Source organism: Xiphias gladius, chromosome 18 (genome assembly GCF_016859285.1).
Source record: "Xiphias gladius isolate SHS-SW01 ecotype Sanya breed wild chromosome 18, ASM1685928v1, whole genome shotgun sequence".
NCBI lineage: Eukaryota > Metazoa > Chordata > Actinopteri > Istiophoriformes > Xiphiidae > Xiphias > Xiphias gladius.
This window is the reverse complement of record NC_053417.1, coordinates 6,837,965-6,853,321: the sequence shown is the minus strand read 5'-3', so window position 1 is coordinate 6,853,321 and position 15,357 is coordinate 6,837,965. Positions and strand designations below refer to the sequence as shown.

General features: G+C 40.6%; 1 protein-coding gene across 3 annotated transcripts in view; it reads left to right on the top strand.

Annotated features, from left to right (window-relative positions):
- Positions 1–14,351, top strand: part of agrn (agrin) — a 255,568-nt gene extending 241,217 nt beyond the window's left edge. For all 3 annotated transcript variants that reach the window (XM_040152614.1, XM_040152616.1, XM_040152615.1), the window contains 5 exons: positions 311–494; positions 1,351–1,438; positions 6,112–6,336; positions 8,045–8,148; positions 10,943–14,351. In XM_040152614.1, coding sequence (XP_040008548.1) covers positions 311–494; positions 1,351–1,438; positions 6,112–6,336; positions 8,045–8,148; positions 10,943–11,103 — 762 coding nt within the window. In that variant the 3' untranslated portion in view covers positions 11,104–14,351. The remainder of the gene's footprint in view (positions 1–310; positions 495–1,350; positions 1,439–6,111; positions 6,337–8,044; positions 8,149–10,942) is intronic.
- The last annotated feature ends 1,006 nt before the right edge of the window (positions 14,352–15,357 follow it).

Sequence of the window (15,357 nt, the reverse complement as noted above, 5' to 3'; positions counted from 1 at the left end):
AAACCACACCCATGTTGTCCATTTTTGTGAGACCCTCGCTGCCTGATAAATGCCCAATTTTTCAAAGTCTATTCCTCAATGTAGGCTTTCTGCGTATAAATGTATCATCTCCAAGCCCAAGCCGAGATAACACCTGATGACATCATCAGGGTTATTTCCTCAGACTTGATTAAACTCACCCAGAGCCACAGACAACATTATACAGCTGTTTTCACAGGTTGAGTTGTACTAAAAATGACTAGTAAGCTGGCCTTTAGTGTGCATGCAAAATCATTGGAGGCCTCTTTAACCCTGTGTTTTCTGCTCCCAGATCATTCTGATGGGTACACCCATCCTCAGAGAGGAGCACGCCCTGCGGTCCAGGAACGTAGCCATGTTCCAGGACCACCCGTGTTCTCAGGAGCCTTGCCAGAACGGCGGCCACTGCAGCCCCCAGCTGGACAACTACGAGTGCACTTGTCTCAGTGGTTTCTCAGGAGGACACTGTCAGAACAGTGAGTATCACTGTCATCGTTGTCATCTTCACTGTCTATCCTTACACATTTGTCTTTGTCCTACTGCAAGTCAATGAGCTACATAAGATCTTGATGCTTCAACACGTTTGTTAGCCCAAATATATCTGTAAGGATTGGTCCTGTGTGTAAGCCAGTGGAAACCAATACTTGCTGGCTTGAGATCGCCCTATAATGGCTATGTGCAATTGCAATCAATCACTGTAATTGTACACAGTGTTCTATTTCCTCACCCAGCATTATTTGGTTTCACTCTAAAAGGATACCTGGCAGCATTTTGGATGCTTTAAAGGCTCGCATGAGTGGGACTGAAATCAGTGATGCTTTGTGTAACACAGCTTCTTTTTGGCTTGCTTCAGTGGATGATGAACCACTACTCTAATATTTTCTGTTTATAAGGCCTTTGTTTCCATTGTGTGTGTCTAGGCAAGGTAATAATGTTGATATTAGACATGTTAATCTCTTTTATGTTAGGGTTATTATGTATTGATCTCAAACTAAAGTGGCAGTTATGAAAATGATGAAATATTCATGAAATGCTCTTGTCAAGAGTTGCACATCGCTTTCATCATCTTCATATCACTCTGCCAGACACATACTCACTATGGCCTGATCTGTCTTACATACTTAGTCACTGCCTTCACCATTAACCTTGTGCATGTAGCCAGCTGTCCCTTTCATGTTAATTAAAACTACAAACGCACCAACACTCCCCTTGCCCCATTTGCTAACACCCCATCGCCCTCAGCCCTAATAAGCTAACCCTCTGTCTTATTGATTGGTGTGATCTCACCCTCTATACAATCCTCCTTCCCCCACCTTGCCCCCTTCTTCACAGCCATCTACGAGAAGTCTGCTGGAGAGACCGAGGCCATCGCCTTTGACGGGCGGACATTCATTGAGTACCACAACGCTGTTACAAAGAGGTAAGTTAGAGGACAAGGAGAACATCCTCATCTTTTCAGCTTCATCTAACACCTCCATTGTAATAGCTATTAGCTAAATAACCCCTCTGTCTATCCATCTCCTGCCTTGGTAAGCTGGGATGACAGTGTTGATGATATCATCAGTAGAAGGGCTTCAGGGTGAACTAGGAACTTGGCTAATAGCTCATCCCCCTTGTCTGTGGCAGTCCTGCTGCGCTTTAGACAGGATTTCACTAATTAGCGATACAGTTAACACTCACAGCCTTGCTCTGAGCACACTGGACAATAAGCACACATGCATGATTAAACTTTTTTATCCTATTGTAAATGTCTATGTGAGGGTTCTCCATAAAACTGTCATACGAAGACATGTCGCCTGCAATTTTTATCACCCTGTAAAGGGAAAAACCTGGTAACGTAAGTGTAAAATGGTTTCTGGATAGGCCGTTTTTTTTTTTTTTTTAAAGAAAAAAAAAAATGAAATCCTGTCCCTTTAGGCAGCTGATGAGACATTTTTACTCTTCCATCCATCTAAAAGGTTGGTAAGAGTGTGCCTCCAGGTTGGCATAAACAAAAATGTTTATGTGTGATGAACCTGAAAAGACATCAAGCATATGGCTCCATATCTTGTTCTTACAGCTCTTCACACGAATACTCAGAGGTGTGAAAGCTGGGCCACAGCCTGCAGATCATCACACTGCCATGGACACATACAGCTCACACTCACTCAGCAACAACTGGCTGCAGAACTCTGTCGCATATGTGTTTTTATGTGTAACTTTGCTGGTCTGTTCTGCTCCGATCAGCATTCTCCTGTCCTTCAGTCTGACCTCCCTTGTCGTTGTTCCACACACGTCTTGTCTTATATAAATGTCCTTCACTGTCTTTCCTTTTCACTCAAGCCAACTGACCAATGACATCCCAGAGTAAGTAGACGTTTTGAGTGGGCATTTGCCCAGCTTCAAATCAAGCCGAACTAACAGCAACAAAGAAGCCATTTTTGATAGTTAACCCAATTGAAGAGATTAAAGTATATTCAGTTTCCTCCCATAATTTCCACATAGAAATCATTTTTACCGTTAATGTCAGATTTTACATTCAAGCTCCATATCCATAATTTAATTTGACATATTTCATTATTGAAAGACATTTTGCAATGTCATTAGATCTTTTCTTTCTTTTCTTGTGTTTCCTTCCAACACAAAGGGAAGCATGAATGGGTGCATGATAAGCATTGTGCTCAACCCTCAGAGAAAATGAATTGCTATACTAAGAATGTGCAATATTTTATGCATGGTTGTAACTCGTTCATAAACAAAATGAATTGCCATGCAATTTACGCTGAATGGCATTATCTGTTATGTAGGAAATGAATGAGTCCCCTTGAAAACTGCAAGAGGAGTATATAGTAAATACCCCTTAACCTAGTTACTGGTGCCCGAGGAGTTTCTGCTCGGGGAAAGCCCTCGGTCATGATATACTTATTAAGGGTTTTTCGTCTTGCTCATTAGCTTGGTGAGTAACCTATTTTTAAAAAAAATCCCCCAAAGAAGCGAAACGGTATTCAGCTCGGATTAAGCTGACTGGATTCAGCGTTCAGAGTTCCAGTCCATGTCAGGACTTCTGTCATTTCGTTTTTGCCAGATCTCTAACTTTAATTGTGAATAATTACGGAGCCAGTCGTACAGAGAGCCAGTGACATGTTAATCACTGATTTGTCTCCCTTTGTAGATTAGACCTCCAATTGAGATCTCTCCGCAGTTAGTAGCCATGGGCATCAATCTCACTTAGCAGGAGGGGACAGTGGTCCTTGGAGCCAGACTGTCAAAAGTTTAATGGATGTCACATTTACTAAGAGCCACAATGAGCGTGGATCAAAGCAACACAGAGCCCTAGCACAGCACTCTGGAGGTGTACCGATCAATTCAGCATGATTTGATTTTGTAAAGGAAATGAATAAATTTATCAAGAGGCCATTATTAGCTGTGTGAGGCCGAAATGTCAAACGTTCACCTTGGGTTAATGTTGCTGTTACTATTTACAGCACCCTTTGATCGCTCCTCCTTCACCTCTCTGCCCGTATCTGAAAGCTCGGGTCGATTTGCTCAAGCCGCATTATTTCAGTGACCAATCATATCCAGCCCTGACTCTCAACTGATATGGTGGTTGACCCCATTTTTTTAACAATCTCCCAATTTTTCTCATTCATCGCTTTCATCTCCAGACAGAAGGTAATTGCTGCTGCACTGTGGTGTGCAGCACCATAAATATAAAGGAGTTCTTCAATAATTGGAAGCTGACTTAAGTAGACTTTGTACCAGTGTGGACACTGACCATGAATGTACTAAATCTTGATGCTCACTTTTAAAAAAATGCTTGATCCCAGGGCATTTTGGTGCATTAATCATCCATCTTGATCCAAGTGGTTCCCTTGAGAACCTCCTTTTATGGTTGCGGTGTGATCAGGGCTAAGCTACACACTTCCTATGATCACACAACAGTTATCGACTCTCTAAACGGTCGATATTGTAGTAGAGCAGATAAGATATGCTTTTTGCAGCTCCAGGACTGAACTAGACCTCTGTGAGTAACTAAGTGAGCTCACTACATCCTACCTCCTGCCCCTCCTTCCCTCCTTCGTTCTTTCCTTCTGGCCTCTTGCGCTCATACTGCATGCCGTTGACTTTCTCCCCTGCTCCCTTAAGTCCTGAGTCACTGGAGAACCCATCTGACCAGAGGTGAGTCTCAAAGCTTTTAGACTTTGGTGCTGTCCACTCGCCTCTCGCCCCCTCATCCTCCCCTTCTCTCCAGACAGCCCCTCCCCAACCTCTCACAGGGCTAAATTCTCCTCCGCGGAGACAGCATTGTCCCCATAATTGAGATAGAGTTACCAGTATGAATCAAAAAGTGCCGCTGTGTATGCTCCAATTAATTCTGAAGTTTGGAGCTCTGATAACGTCACCAAACCAGCCAGAGCAGCAGCCTCCCTGATGGCTTTTTTATTATTCTAACCACTACTGCCCCCTAGAGTTGAAAAGGAGGACAGCACTCTGAAAAGTCTTCTGAGAATTTGAATACATATAAGTAGATAAAATCCCTCTATTTACAAAAAGAAACAGTAATACACCAGAAATCTATGAAGTCAGTGGTGTATATAAGATATAGAATGCTGTGTGCTGGTGTTGTTTTATTCATGATATATTCAGCACTTTTAATAACTTTGACCTTATCACTGACAAGCTGCTCCGATGGAGATTTATTGGGGCCCTGTAAGCTCTTTTGAGGGTTTGCCAGGAGAGGGTTCACTGAGCCGTATATGTGTTTTTTCTCACTGGAGAAAAAAACAAATGTGATGCTCTTAAGTCATACTTTCTTTTTCTTTCATGTTTACCTCAGCGGATTCAGTTAATCAAGGAGGTCTAAGTTTCCAACCTAAGCATGTTCTTGAAGGAGAAAATCAAATTTGATTTTAGATTAATTCCCTCTTTCTGCTGAGGTGAACCAGCTTTATTGTTGGTCTGAGATGTCAAAGTTGCCTTCCCTTAGGCCAACAGTTGACAACAGATTCCAAAGTTGAATGTCATCCCATTGCTTCTTTTTTATTTTTGCTCACTATTGAATATAAATACTCGCAGAAAATTAGAAAAAAAAATCTTACAGTTTAAGGAGAAGGTGCCATATTCACTTTGTATATATCCCCTTCCATTTCCTGTCCTGTTTGTACTCCCATGAGCCTCCCTGTTTGGTATGCTGACTCCTTTGTCTTGTTGTCTGTCTTGTCTAATCTTTATCTCCAGCTCTGTGCTGTTTTTGTGTTTTGTTTTGTTTTGTTTTTTTCAATCCACGTGTCATTGGCTCTTTGTTGTACGTGTCCTCACCTTGTTTTTGTCTGTGTGTTTAAATACCCTTTGAAGAAGGTGGAAGTTGATCCATTTGGCAGATGTGCAGACAGTTGCACGGATGCTGATTGATGACACACTCACACAATCATAAACACACAAACACACAAAAATTAAAGAAATTATTCACTGAAAGTGTACTGTATCTCTGCTGGACTCACAAAGAACAGAGGGACTTTAAGTGTGACTGTTTGTATGAAGGGATGGCTATGCGATGGCGTATAGTAGAGGCACAGCACGGCATTTATTTTTTTTCACACATCAGTGACGATGACGTTCAGCGCCTCGTAAGGACAGGTGGAAGTCACTGGTCTCTGAATCCAAATCACCCTCACAGCTGTAGCAGTCAGGGGACTGGAGATCAAACAGCTGCCTAAACAGCCCACATTCAGACACACAAAGCAACACAGGAGGGACTGAGCAGCAATGCAGTTCAGGCTCAATAGGATGTAGGAAAGCTAATAGGAAAACAGTCCCCTGCTACTCCTAAACTATGCCTTCCTCCTGATTCTCCTGAAAAATCACTCTGTTTTTATGATGTTGTGGAGCTCCAGCTACAAAGCTTTCTGGCTACATGTACTAGCAAACAGAACCATATGTCATGCTTGAGTCATTTGTAATATACCCTTGAGACAACAGCAGAAGTCCCTTGCTTCACAAATACAACTACAAATGACACAAGCACCAACTGAGCTGTGTCAGCTACGGCGAAGATTAGAATTGTTTTTGGTTAATTAGACCGCAAGCTAACGAACTTATTTTCTGTTCTCCCAGTGAGAAGGCTCTGCTGGTGAACAAATTTGAGCTGAGCATCCGGACAGAGGCGACCCAAGGCCTGGTGCTGTGGAGCGGGAAGGGCGTGGAGCGCTCAGACTACATCGCCCTGGCCATCGTGGACGGACACGTCCAGATGACGTATGACTTGGGCTCCAAGCCTGTGGTGCTGCGCTCCTCGGTGCGTGTCGACACCAACCGCTGGATACGCATCAAGGCCAGCAGGTAAGATGGGAGATGGCAGGTAGTCGGGGATCAGGAGTTAAAGCTTTTACAGTTAGACCAGGATTAGACTTAATCCATATTGTATTTGTGTGGATGCAAACTGTGTGATCTCTTGCATAAATCCTCGTCTACAAAGTGATCCCTTACACTGAGATGACTCTGATTAGTTTCAGATTAAGGTTATTTTCATGCCCGGTCATGCATGAGTATGACGCATTGCGCATCAAATGGATTAGACACATTAATGAATGTTCAAAAAGGAAGCACATGGCAACATCCCAACACATTTTGGCATATTAAAGGAAATTTAGATAGGAAATAAATAAATAAAATAAATAAGAAAATTCATAACAGCATCTGTACAGTACTACATCTACAGTATACTCCTTGCATACTGTATATTGCTCCTATTTAAAGACATTATGTATGCTTGTAGACATAATTTATGCTAGAATACATAATGTATGCTCTCCCACTCACTGACTAATGTGTACAGTAGGCAATGCATCTTTTTTAATATAGCACCTTTCAAAAACAGAAACAAGTCAAAATGCTTTAGATAAGGCAAAGACAAGCATTAGAACAACATTTAAAAACACAAAAAACGGAAATAACATGAAAGTAGAATAAAACAATTGTAAAGTTAAAGACCAAACAGTCCTCAGTTTTGTTTTTGTATGGTAATTTTATTAACCAGAAATTAATTTAGGAATATGCATTATAATTAATAAGCACAGTATCAGCTGAAATAACACAGGAACCCTTTTTTCAAGATAGGCTGTCATGGTCATGCTCTTGTCATGTCGGTTGACACTGCTTAATCGTGTATACTCTCATATTCCTAATCAAAACTACAGTTAATTAAATTACCACATCCCAGTTGCAGCACAGTAAACTGCTTCGGCTTACCTTCCTCGATTGGTAATTCAGTCTGGTAGACATTTTGTATCTACTTGTACACCTGCAGAAATGTACGCCAATGGCATGTGTCTACAGTATACACATAAAGTAGACACAATAACACAGGTTTTATCACGCAAGCATGCAACACTTTATGCCACACAGTAATGTCACACTAATGGATTCCTTCATTAGAAACAAAAGAACTGCCTGAACTTTGAAAATGACCCACTTATTACCTTCCTGCTTTATCCCTGCTGAACATTGGGTTTCAGCATAGCTGAGAATGTAGGTATGGCAGGTAAGGCAAGAATAATCAACCCTCGAAAAGCCGCTGCATCCATTTCAAACAGGGATTTGGCCAAATCTCAGCCCGTGTTTACAAGGGAGACCATATGAGTTGCTGGAAGATGACATCATTTGGATGTTGATGATGGTGTAAATTGGGGCGAGTGGCTCAGAGCTCACATAGTTATATAGCTGTCTGTGTTTTGTGGCTCTGTTGGAAACACACTTCAGTGGGTTCAAATTAGCCCCATCATCACAATTCTTAAGTGTGTGCTAATGCATAGCACGGCGCCACCTAAAAATGAATGATAGCGTAACAGCATCTGTTAACTGGTAGACAGGCACATTTAGAATGCTGCTTGGCAAATGCAGTTATGTGAGTGCTAAGTGAGCTGGAAGTGGAGCGATGGAGTTGATGCTTCAGATTAAATGAAACTGCAATTTACAGCTATTCAGGGTGACACACATGCATCAGACCAACTTCCAACTGCATCTCCCTCTTTATCTTTCACTTCCTCAGAGCTCTTAGAGACGGCTCTCTACAGGTTGGCAATGAGGCAGCTGTAACGGGGTCATCGCCTTTGGCAGCAACACAGCTGGACACAGACGGAGCACTCTGGTTGGGTAGGTGCCCACACATGTAAAAAAAAAAAAAAAAGAAAACTGTCATTCCAATTTGAAAATGTGTCTGCCATGCTATACATCAAGCCAGGGGAATACTTGTGATTCTGTGATGTATTTCATCCTAGCCACTGGTAAAGGATGAGCAATGAACTCATTGGCATTGCAGAGGATAAGCAAAGCCTGTGGCAGGGAAAAAAAGATTGCGTTTTGTGCAAAAAAAATGTCCGGGCCCATTCAGGTATTGAGTTGAGAAATGAAAGGCTATCTGACTAACTCAAAAGTTGTCTGCTCTCCTGAATTGAAAATGACCAAAGTCAGCCTGTTATCTACCTCGAGTTCAATTTGGTCTGAGCTTGGCTTAGAGAAATCGTTTTTGAGAGAACACACATGGCACAGCAGGATTGAACATTCTGAGGAAATAACATTGAGGACGGGCTGTGAAATAAAGTCAGACTTTTCTTTAAAATGCAAAGCGCACAGTGGCGAAGAGGAGAAGCAGCCTGAGTGACATTTAAGAGACACACAGCTAGACGTTAGAGGTGCTCTCGTGCACTCAGGCACGCGGATACAAACACACACATATACATACATACAGCGAGGCAGTGCAGTGGAACAGGTGCTGAGCGAGCCCTGCGGCAAGAATACATATTCCTCACACAGTCATCCCATCGAGAGCCCTTCTCCTTTTCGAAATCCCCTTTTCACTGTTCATCATTAATTCATCTGTAACTTGCATGAAATTAGCCCTGTTGATCCCTGATTCAGAGGCGCACAATCCGATTAAAAGGGGTCATGGACAGGGAATGTAAAGAGCTCTACGGGGATATGAACTCTCAGCCCAACAGATTCAATAAGAGAAAACACGGAGGAGACAGAGAAATTGGGAACGTGGGGGTAAAAGGAGTTGGACTAACATTAAGGTAAGAAAGAAAGAGGATGCAGGAGTGTGTGGCATTCTGACAGTGTACATAATGGAGAGAGAGAAGGAGTGAGAGGGCAAGGATGGCAGTGGGAGAAACTTCGTTGCTAGGGTCAGCATCTCTCCCCATAAGAACGGATCTCATGAAATTCTGAATAAAGACGTTTCATGCTGATTTATTGCGAAAGACACTAATGACTACTTTGGGAGTGATGGCTCAAAAGAGTAGTTCAAAACGCCATCAAACATGGGAAAATGAGCCTGCCACACAGCCTGCAATTAGGTTATCAAGTCTCCAAAACAGAGCGTTATGAGGCTTAGTTAAAAATGGCAATAAAAAGGTTTTTATGATTTGAAATAGAAGAGTGAATGCAGAAAATTAAAGATTTAAATAAAGTCAAAGCAAAACGGAAGGCACAACAACTGAAACGTTTGCTTTGAAGTACAAATCCATGATACTAATAGACTGATAGATAAGAACACGAGTGAGTCAACTCAGATCCAGTTCACAGATAGTTTAAAGGGTCAGTTCACCAAAATTAGGCATATTTTTTTTAAATGAAATCCTGTGGTATATAGCCACGCAGTTTTGCCCTCCATCCTACTAAACTCGAGGTGAATGGTACTTTGATTTTGGTGCTCACAGTATTTAAACATGTGATTTGAAGAAACAACAGCAACATCTCTTTTCAGAAACAGTATCGTAGGACATGCTGTCAACAGTTTTGTTGCAACTATTTCTTTGATTGAAAGTGTTTTCAATTGGCCCTTTAACATTTGTGAACTGGCTTCAAGTTAAACACACAGGACATGACATATTTTCTGTCTTTTGTATGTCTGGAATAAGTAGAGAAGCATTCGGGTGGTTAGCAGTATTAGCTACTTTTAATGACCCGCCAGAGAAAAGCACTGCACCTAAAAGAACTCAGAAAAGCTGTCACAGTTCTGAATACAAATTCTTGATGAGCAAGTGTCTTGGGAGGTCACAGGACTAAAGATTGAAACAAATTAAATATAATGATGACGTGAGGTCTTCATAATTTTATACTCTGTCACCACCTTTCATTTGTAGCACATTTCTTAGCACTTTGTGCACGGTGTCAAATTAAAAGAACCCTTTCTGTCATCTATCGTAACAGAGTTTTCTGTGGCTGGTGTGCAGGCCTCTTTTCCTTTGATCATGGTGTTACGACAAATAAAGTGTCATCCTGTCGTGTCCATCTGCTGGTGTCATGTGCGAAAGATCACAGCCTATAATGCAATCTGACAAAGTAGCTGGCCTAGTACCATTAATAAATGTTGCTACCAAAATATTCCAGGTACAGCCTTTTGATGACATTTATAGGTTTAATTTTCTATGAAATCCAAACCCTTATCCTGGTGTTTGATCTGTAAAGGGGCACTCCATGGATTTTGAACATTTGATCAGTTTGCTAGACATGCAGAGTTGTGTAATGTCTTCTGTGGCTCTGGAAGAGCTGAAAAAAAAAAAAAAAAACAGTGATGTCATCAAGGGATATCATGGATTGAGCTTTGAAATTAGAAATTTTACCAGAAAAATACAACCTGCATGTCAAACTGGAAGCGTAGAGTTTAAAAGATGTGTCAGAGAAGGCTTAATAAAACATTGCTGTTGACTATATAATGGAAATGTAAGAACCAGCGTTTTTGGTGCTCGACCTATGCTAAATAATTGAAGTAGCCCTTTAAAATACATTTTTAAAAAGTTGCTACTTTGGAAGGCTGAGTGGTCTAGCTTGCCTCAATTTGGAGTAATTATTCTCTGATACGCACCTCAGTTGTTCTTAAGACTTGGTGTTTATGTACAGGAGCTGCTTTATAGTCATAGTAATCTCTGCCTCTGTCTCCCCACAGGCGGTCTGGAGGAGTTGGCGGTGGCCCGTCGGTTGCCCAAGGCCTACAGCACCGGCTTTGTTGGCTGCATCAAAGACGTGGTGGTGGACGGCGTGGAGCTGCACCTGGTGGAGGACGCCTTAAACAGCCCCAAAATATTACACTGTTCCGCCGCCAAATAACCCGGCAGAGACAAAATATTGTAAGAAATGGAAAAAAAAAAGAGAAAACCCTCCCATCCGCTCCTTCCATAGCGCTCATGTCTCCTGCTGTAATTATTTTCTATTTTTGTATACTTTTCATTGCTTTTTATATGGAAAGAAAATTAATATGTTGTTTTGATTTTTGTTTTATATATTTTGTTTTTGTTTTTTTTTATCTGCACCTCCATTCACAGAACACACCTTCTTTTTTCTTTACTGCCCTGGCTCTTTACCTTCTTCAAAAAACAGGTATCTCTGTGAAAAAGAGATATTCTATTCTTGTCAGTTTTGTTGTTTTAAAACAAACGGCGACTTAAAAAAAGCCTGCTCCTTTTTTTCCACTCATTACTTGAACACTGGTGGACCTTGCTGATGATCTCTGGTTACTGCCTTGTCTTGGTGCCATATCTATCACCCACATCCCCCAAGCATGGCCTATACATCCATGACTATATAGACATACATTCCCCATGAGAGCTGGACGCAGTGTACACTGTAGCTGGTGTTTGCAGTTCTTTAATGCTGCAGCCAGCTGGCGTCTACTGTCAAGACTCTGTATTCAGCCCACTGTATTTAACTAATGGGACTTTTCAGATATCAGTCAAGCCGCTACAGTGAGAAAGTACAAAGTCCAAACCACTCGATCAACCCCCATCTCACAGCGGTAAAATAAGAGAAAAAACTCTTCACTCGATCTGAATCCCATCTGAGGCTTTAGTTTTGAATTACGACTCACTAACACTGCAAGCCGACATGGCGGAGAGAGCGCTGCGATCCACAATGACTCTCATATCATTAGTCATAAGTTAAGACATGAATCATAGACATGAATATATGTTATAAATATAGAGTATATAAATAATACCTGAGACTGTGAATATGTAAGATGGGTTCTCTTTGGAGAATTGTGCTTCTCATGTACTATTGTGCGTTCTGTTTTACAATCAGCAGATGAATTAATGATGACCACTATAAATGCATGCACTTCCGCAGTGTTGGTTTGAATCTGGAGTTTGTTTGTTTTTTATTTCCATTTTGTTCTAAAAAAAAAAAACTTTCTAATTTGAAAAATGTCACTTTTTTTGTTGACTAAAACAGGTTCCTTTTATCTCTCATTTCCACTGATGTAGTTTTAGAAACAAAGCTCAGAACAATGTTTTATCCTTGTTCATTCCCTGTATATGTTTTTTGGTCTTTTTTATTTACCTTTGGAGCAGTTAGTTTTGCAGGACCCTTAATGGTGCATAAGGGGAAGAGTTGTTACCATATCTGACCTTAAGGAGGTGCTGAGAGCAAAGACTGAAGAAAAGGACGGACAGAGAGGAAGCAAGGAGAGCGACATGGGGAGAGCGACTTCGATTGGGAATGTCGTGTCAAACAACAGTCAACACAAACAAAAAAGCTTCAAAAAAACTCTGCCTGAGACTTAATTTCTTTACATATATGATCTAGGAACATTCCAGGAGGAGTCTTTTTTTGGCTGTTGAGAGAGAGACTGTGATGTTGTTGTGACCTTTTGAAGCCATAACAGCCACAAAAATGGGAAAAGATGCATAATCCTACAGTACTTGCAAATTAACATAGCAACGCATGAGTTTGTATTATTAGTGCGAATTCTGTAACATTCAGTGAACTGATGCAACGTGGAGTCGTCTTTGCTGATTCACAATAAGCTGCGTTGACTGACTTAAAGACACTCTTGTTTTGATAGGAGAACCTTGGCAATATTCTAAGACAAAATCATGCCTGTTTGTGGTTGAGTATCATGTCTGGTACTATTTTTTTTCTTTCTTAAGTTCTTAATTATGTTTCCATTCTTCAATCATCAAGCAACCTGTTTTTGTACAGCCCTGCAATTTTTAAGTATAAATTTAGCAAATGTGTGATCTGTGGAGATTTATGTTTTTAGTAATATACACTGGAACCATGTCTGACTTGTCTGTTCACCCACACAATGATATACTTAATGTACAATGGGGGAGGGATAGCCCTAAAGCTATAACTGTGTTGTGTGTAATCAAGCTCTGAGTGTCCACACCAGACCAGGAAACCCTTTTCTGGTGTCTCAAGACACATTTAAATTCCAGCACTCACTCTATTCACCTTAGACTGGTCTTATTTTACCACACTGTTTGAATCTGACCCATTCAGGTAGTAACACTTAATACAGGAGAGATTCTTGTATATTTGGATGGACTCAAGAACGGTAAAGACAATTACAGTCTTTGGTTTGGGTCGAAACTATGAATTGCCTTAAAAACCGGTCACCTTGACTCTGAGCAGGTGACAAAGACATCATGCATATAAATGTTTCCTTACTTTAGCCAGTGAATTATAGCGTCATCCTCAAAATGTAAATGAGTAATACATAATAATTATAATTATATTAGTAATAATGCTCATACACAAAAAAATCCCAGGGGGCCTCTGCAAATGTCTCCTCTGGCTTTTTACAAAAAATCTTCTATTTACTGTTTTTTGAATCTATTTTCTTTTTCTTATTTATGTCTACATGTGGATTATTCTCCATATCTGGCCTCTGTAAACTACTGTCTGACTGCGAAAACCTCCTCAAAGGGCAGTGCACCGACTAAGTGGCATGACCTGAACATTACTAACTTTATGACCTTTGTCTTGTGTTCCTACCACCATGAAATAAAATGTCAACCAAATGGAGCCCATTCTTGTCAGCCATCTTGATTTTGTCATCATGTGGAGTTAGGGCTGGTGTTATTCTACATTTTTGTTTTTGTGAACAAGTCCTGTAAAAAGATCAAAACCAACAGTTTCTGTCTCTCAGTACTTTATGACTTTCCTACGCTGTAAAAAAGGGCTCAGTGATTTCCTAAAACATCTGGGCACTGTAGTTTTTAGCCAAAGCTACTCAAACAGGAGTAAATTGTGCATTTGTTGGGGACTATTTTTGGCTGCAGATGAATATACATTTGCTGCTCGAGTATTTACAAATGGTGTATGTGGTATTAACTCAAAATAAACTATAGTTCCAATGTAGAACATTTATTCCTGATATTGGAAAGTGTAGTTGAAAAAATTCTTAACTCAAGGTCCACCTACTAGCTTTCTCCAGACTGTACAACCCCCTGAGGAAGACTGAGCTGGTCTTCAGACTTTAAGATGCAGTTGAAAGCTCCAGAAAAACTAGTTGGTAGACCTTCAGTTGAGAATTCTTTATTGAGGTGTCAATGTTCATGGTAATAAAGGAACGTGTCACCCAATAAAACAGGGATGTTTTTTTGAGCTCTAACGCAAAGGGGAATAAGATATAACAGGCTATGGATACACAGACACAGTTAGTTAGTACGGTCAATTCATTGTTGGATTTTGTCCTCATGGATGTTATGGAAATATGGAATATAGTCTTATCCTTTAACTTGCACCAGCTGTTTCTTCTGAGACTGAAAATATTTTTTAGTTTTGTGTTAATGACTAATTTCCATATCTGTTGTTGCGTGAAAAAGTAGACATTCTTGAGTGTGAAAGGTGATTCTTGACCTTGGTCATAGTAGTTTGACAAAATATTTCAGAAAATTCCATGACAACTAAGCAAACTCCATTCAGTGATGAAGATGTGGTTGAAAACTAACATAGAAAAAGCCTACAAGTAGAACTTGTGTTAAGTTTATTTTGTCAAATAGTGATTCCTGATTACAGCCGTGAACTTAGAGGAGAAAACTACAGAATTATTACCTCTGCCAAGGAGGTTATACCTGTGTCTGTTTGTTGGTTGGTTGTTTTTTTGTTTGTTAATTTGTCAGCAGGATTACGCAAATGGTACTGAGCCGATTTGCACCAAACTTTCGCTGAGGGATAGGGCATGGGCCAGGGAAGATCCCATTACATTTTGGGGCATATCAGGATCATTTTCTATGAATCTGAAGTCTGGTGTGTGCTGTTTGACATTGGCCTTGGCAAAGGTCTATGTTCCACTGTGTGCATTTTTTAGTTGTGCTCATGTATTTTTCTTTGCCCTAGGCAGTTCAACACTAATAAGAAATGAGAAATAAGATATTTATGCAGTGGCACAGTACTCTAATGTACAACTTCTTTAGGTAATAAAAGAGCTAATGGTAGAGAGCCCATCAAGTGTTTTTTTCTATATATTTCCAGGTTCGAGCCAGTTATGAAATTACAATAACTTAAATGCAATTTGGTGGGAAAGCTCAAGTATCCTATGAATTCACAGTTTCAGTCTCTGATTCATCATTAGTTTCC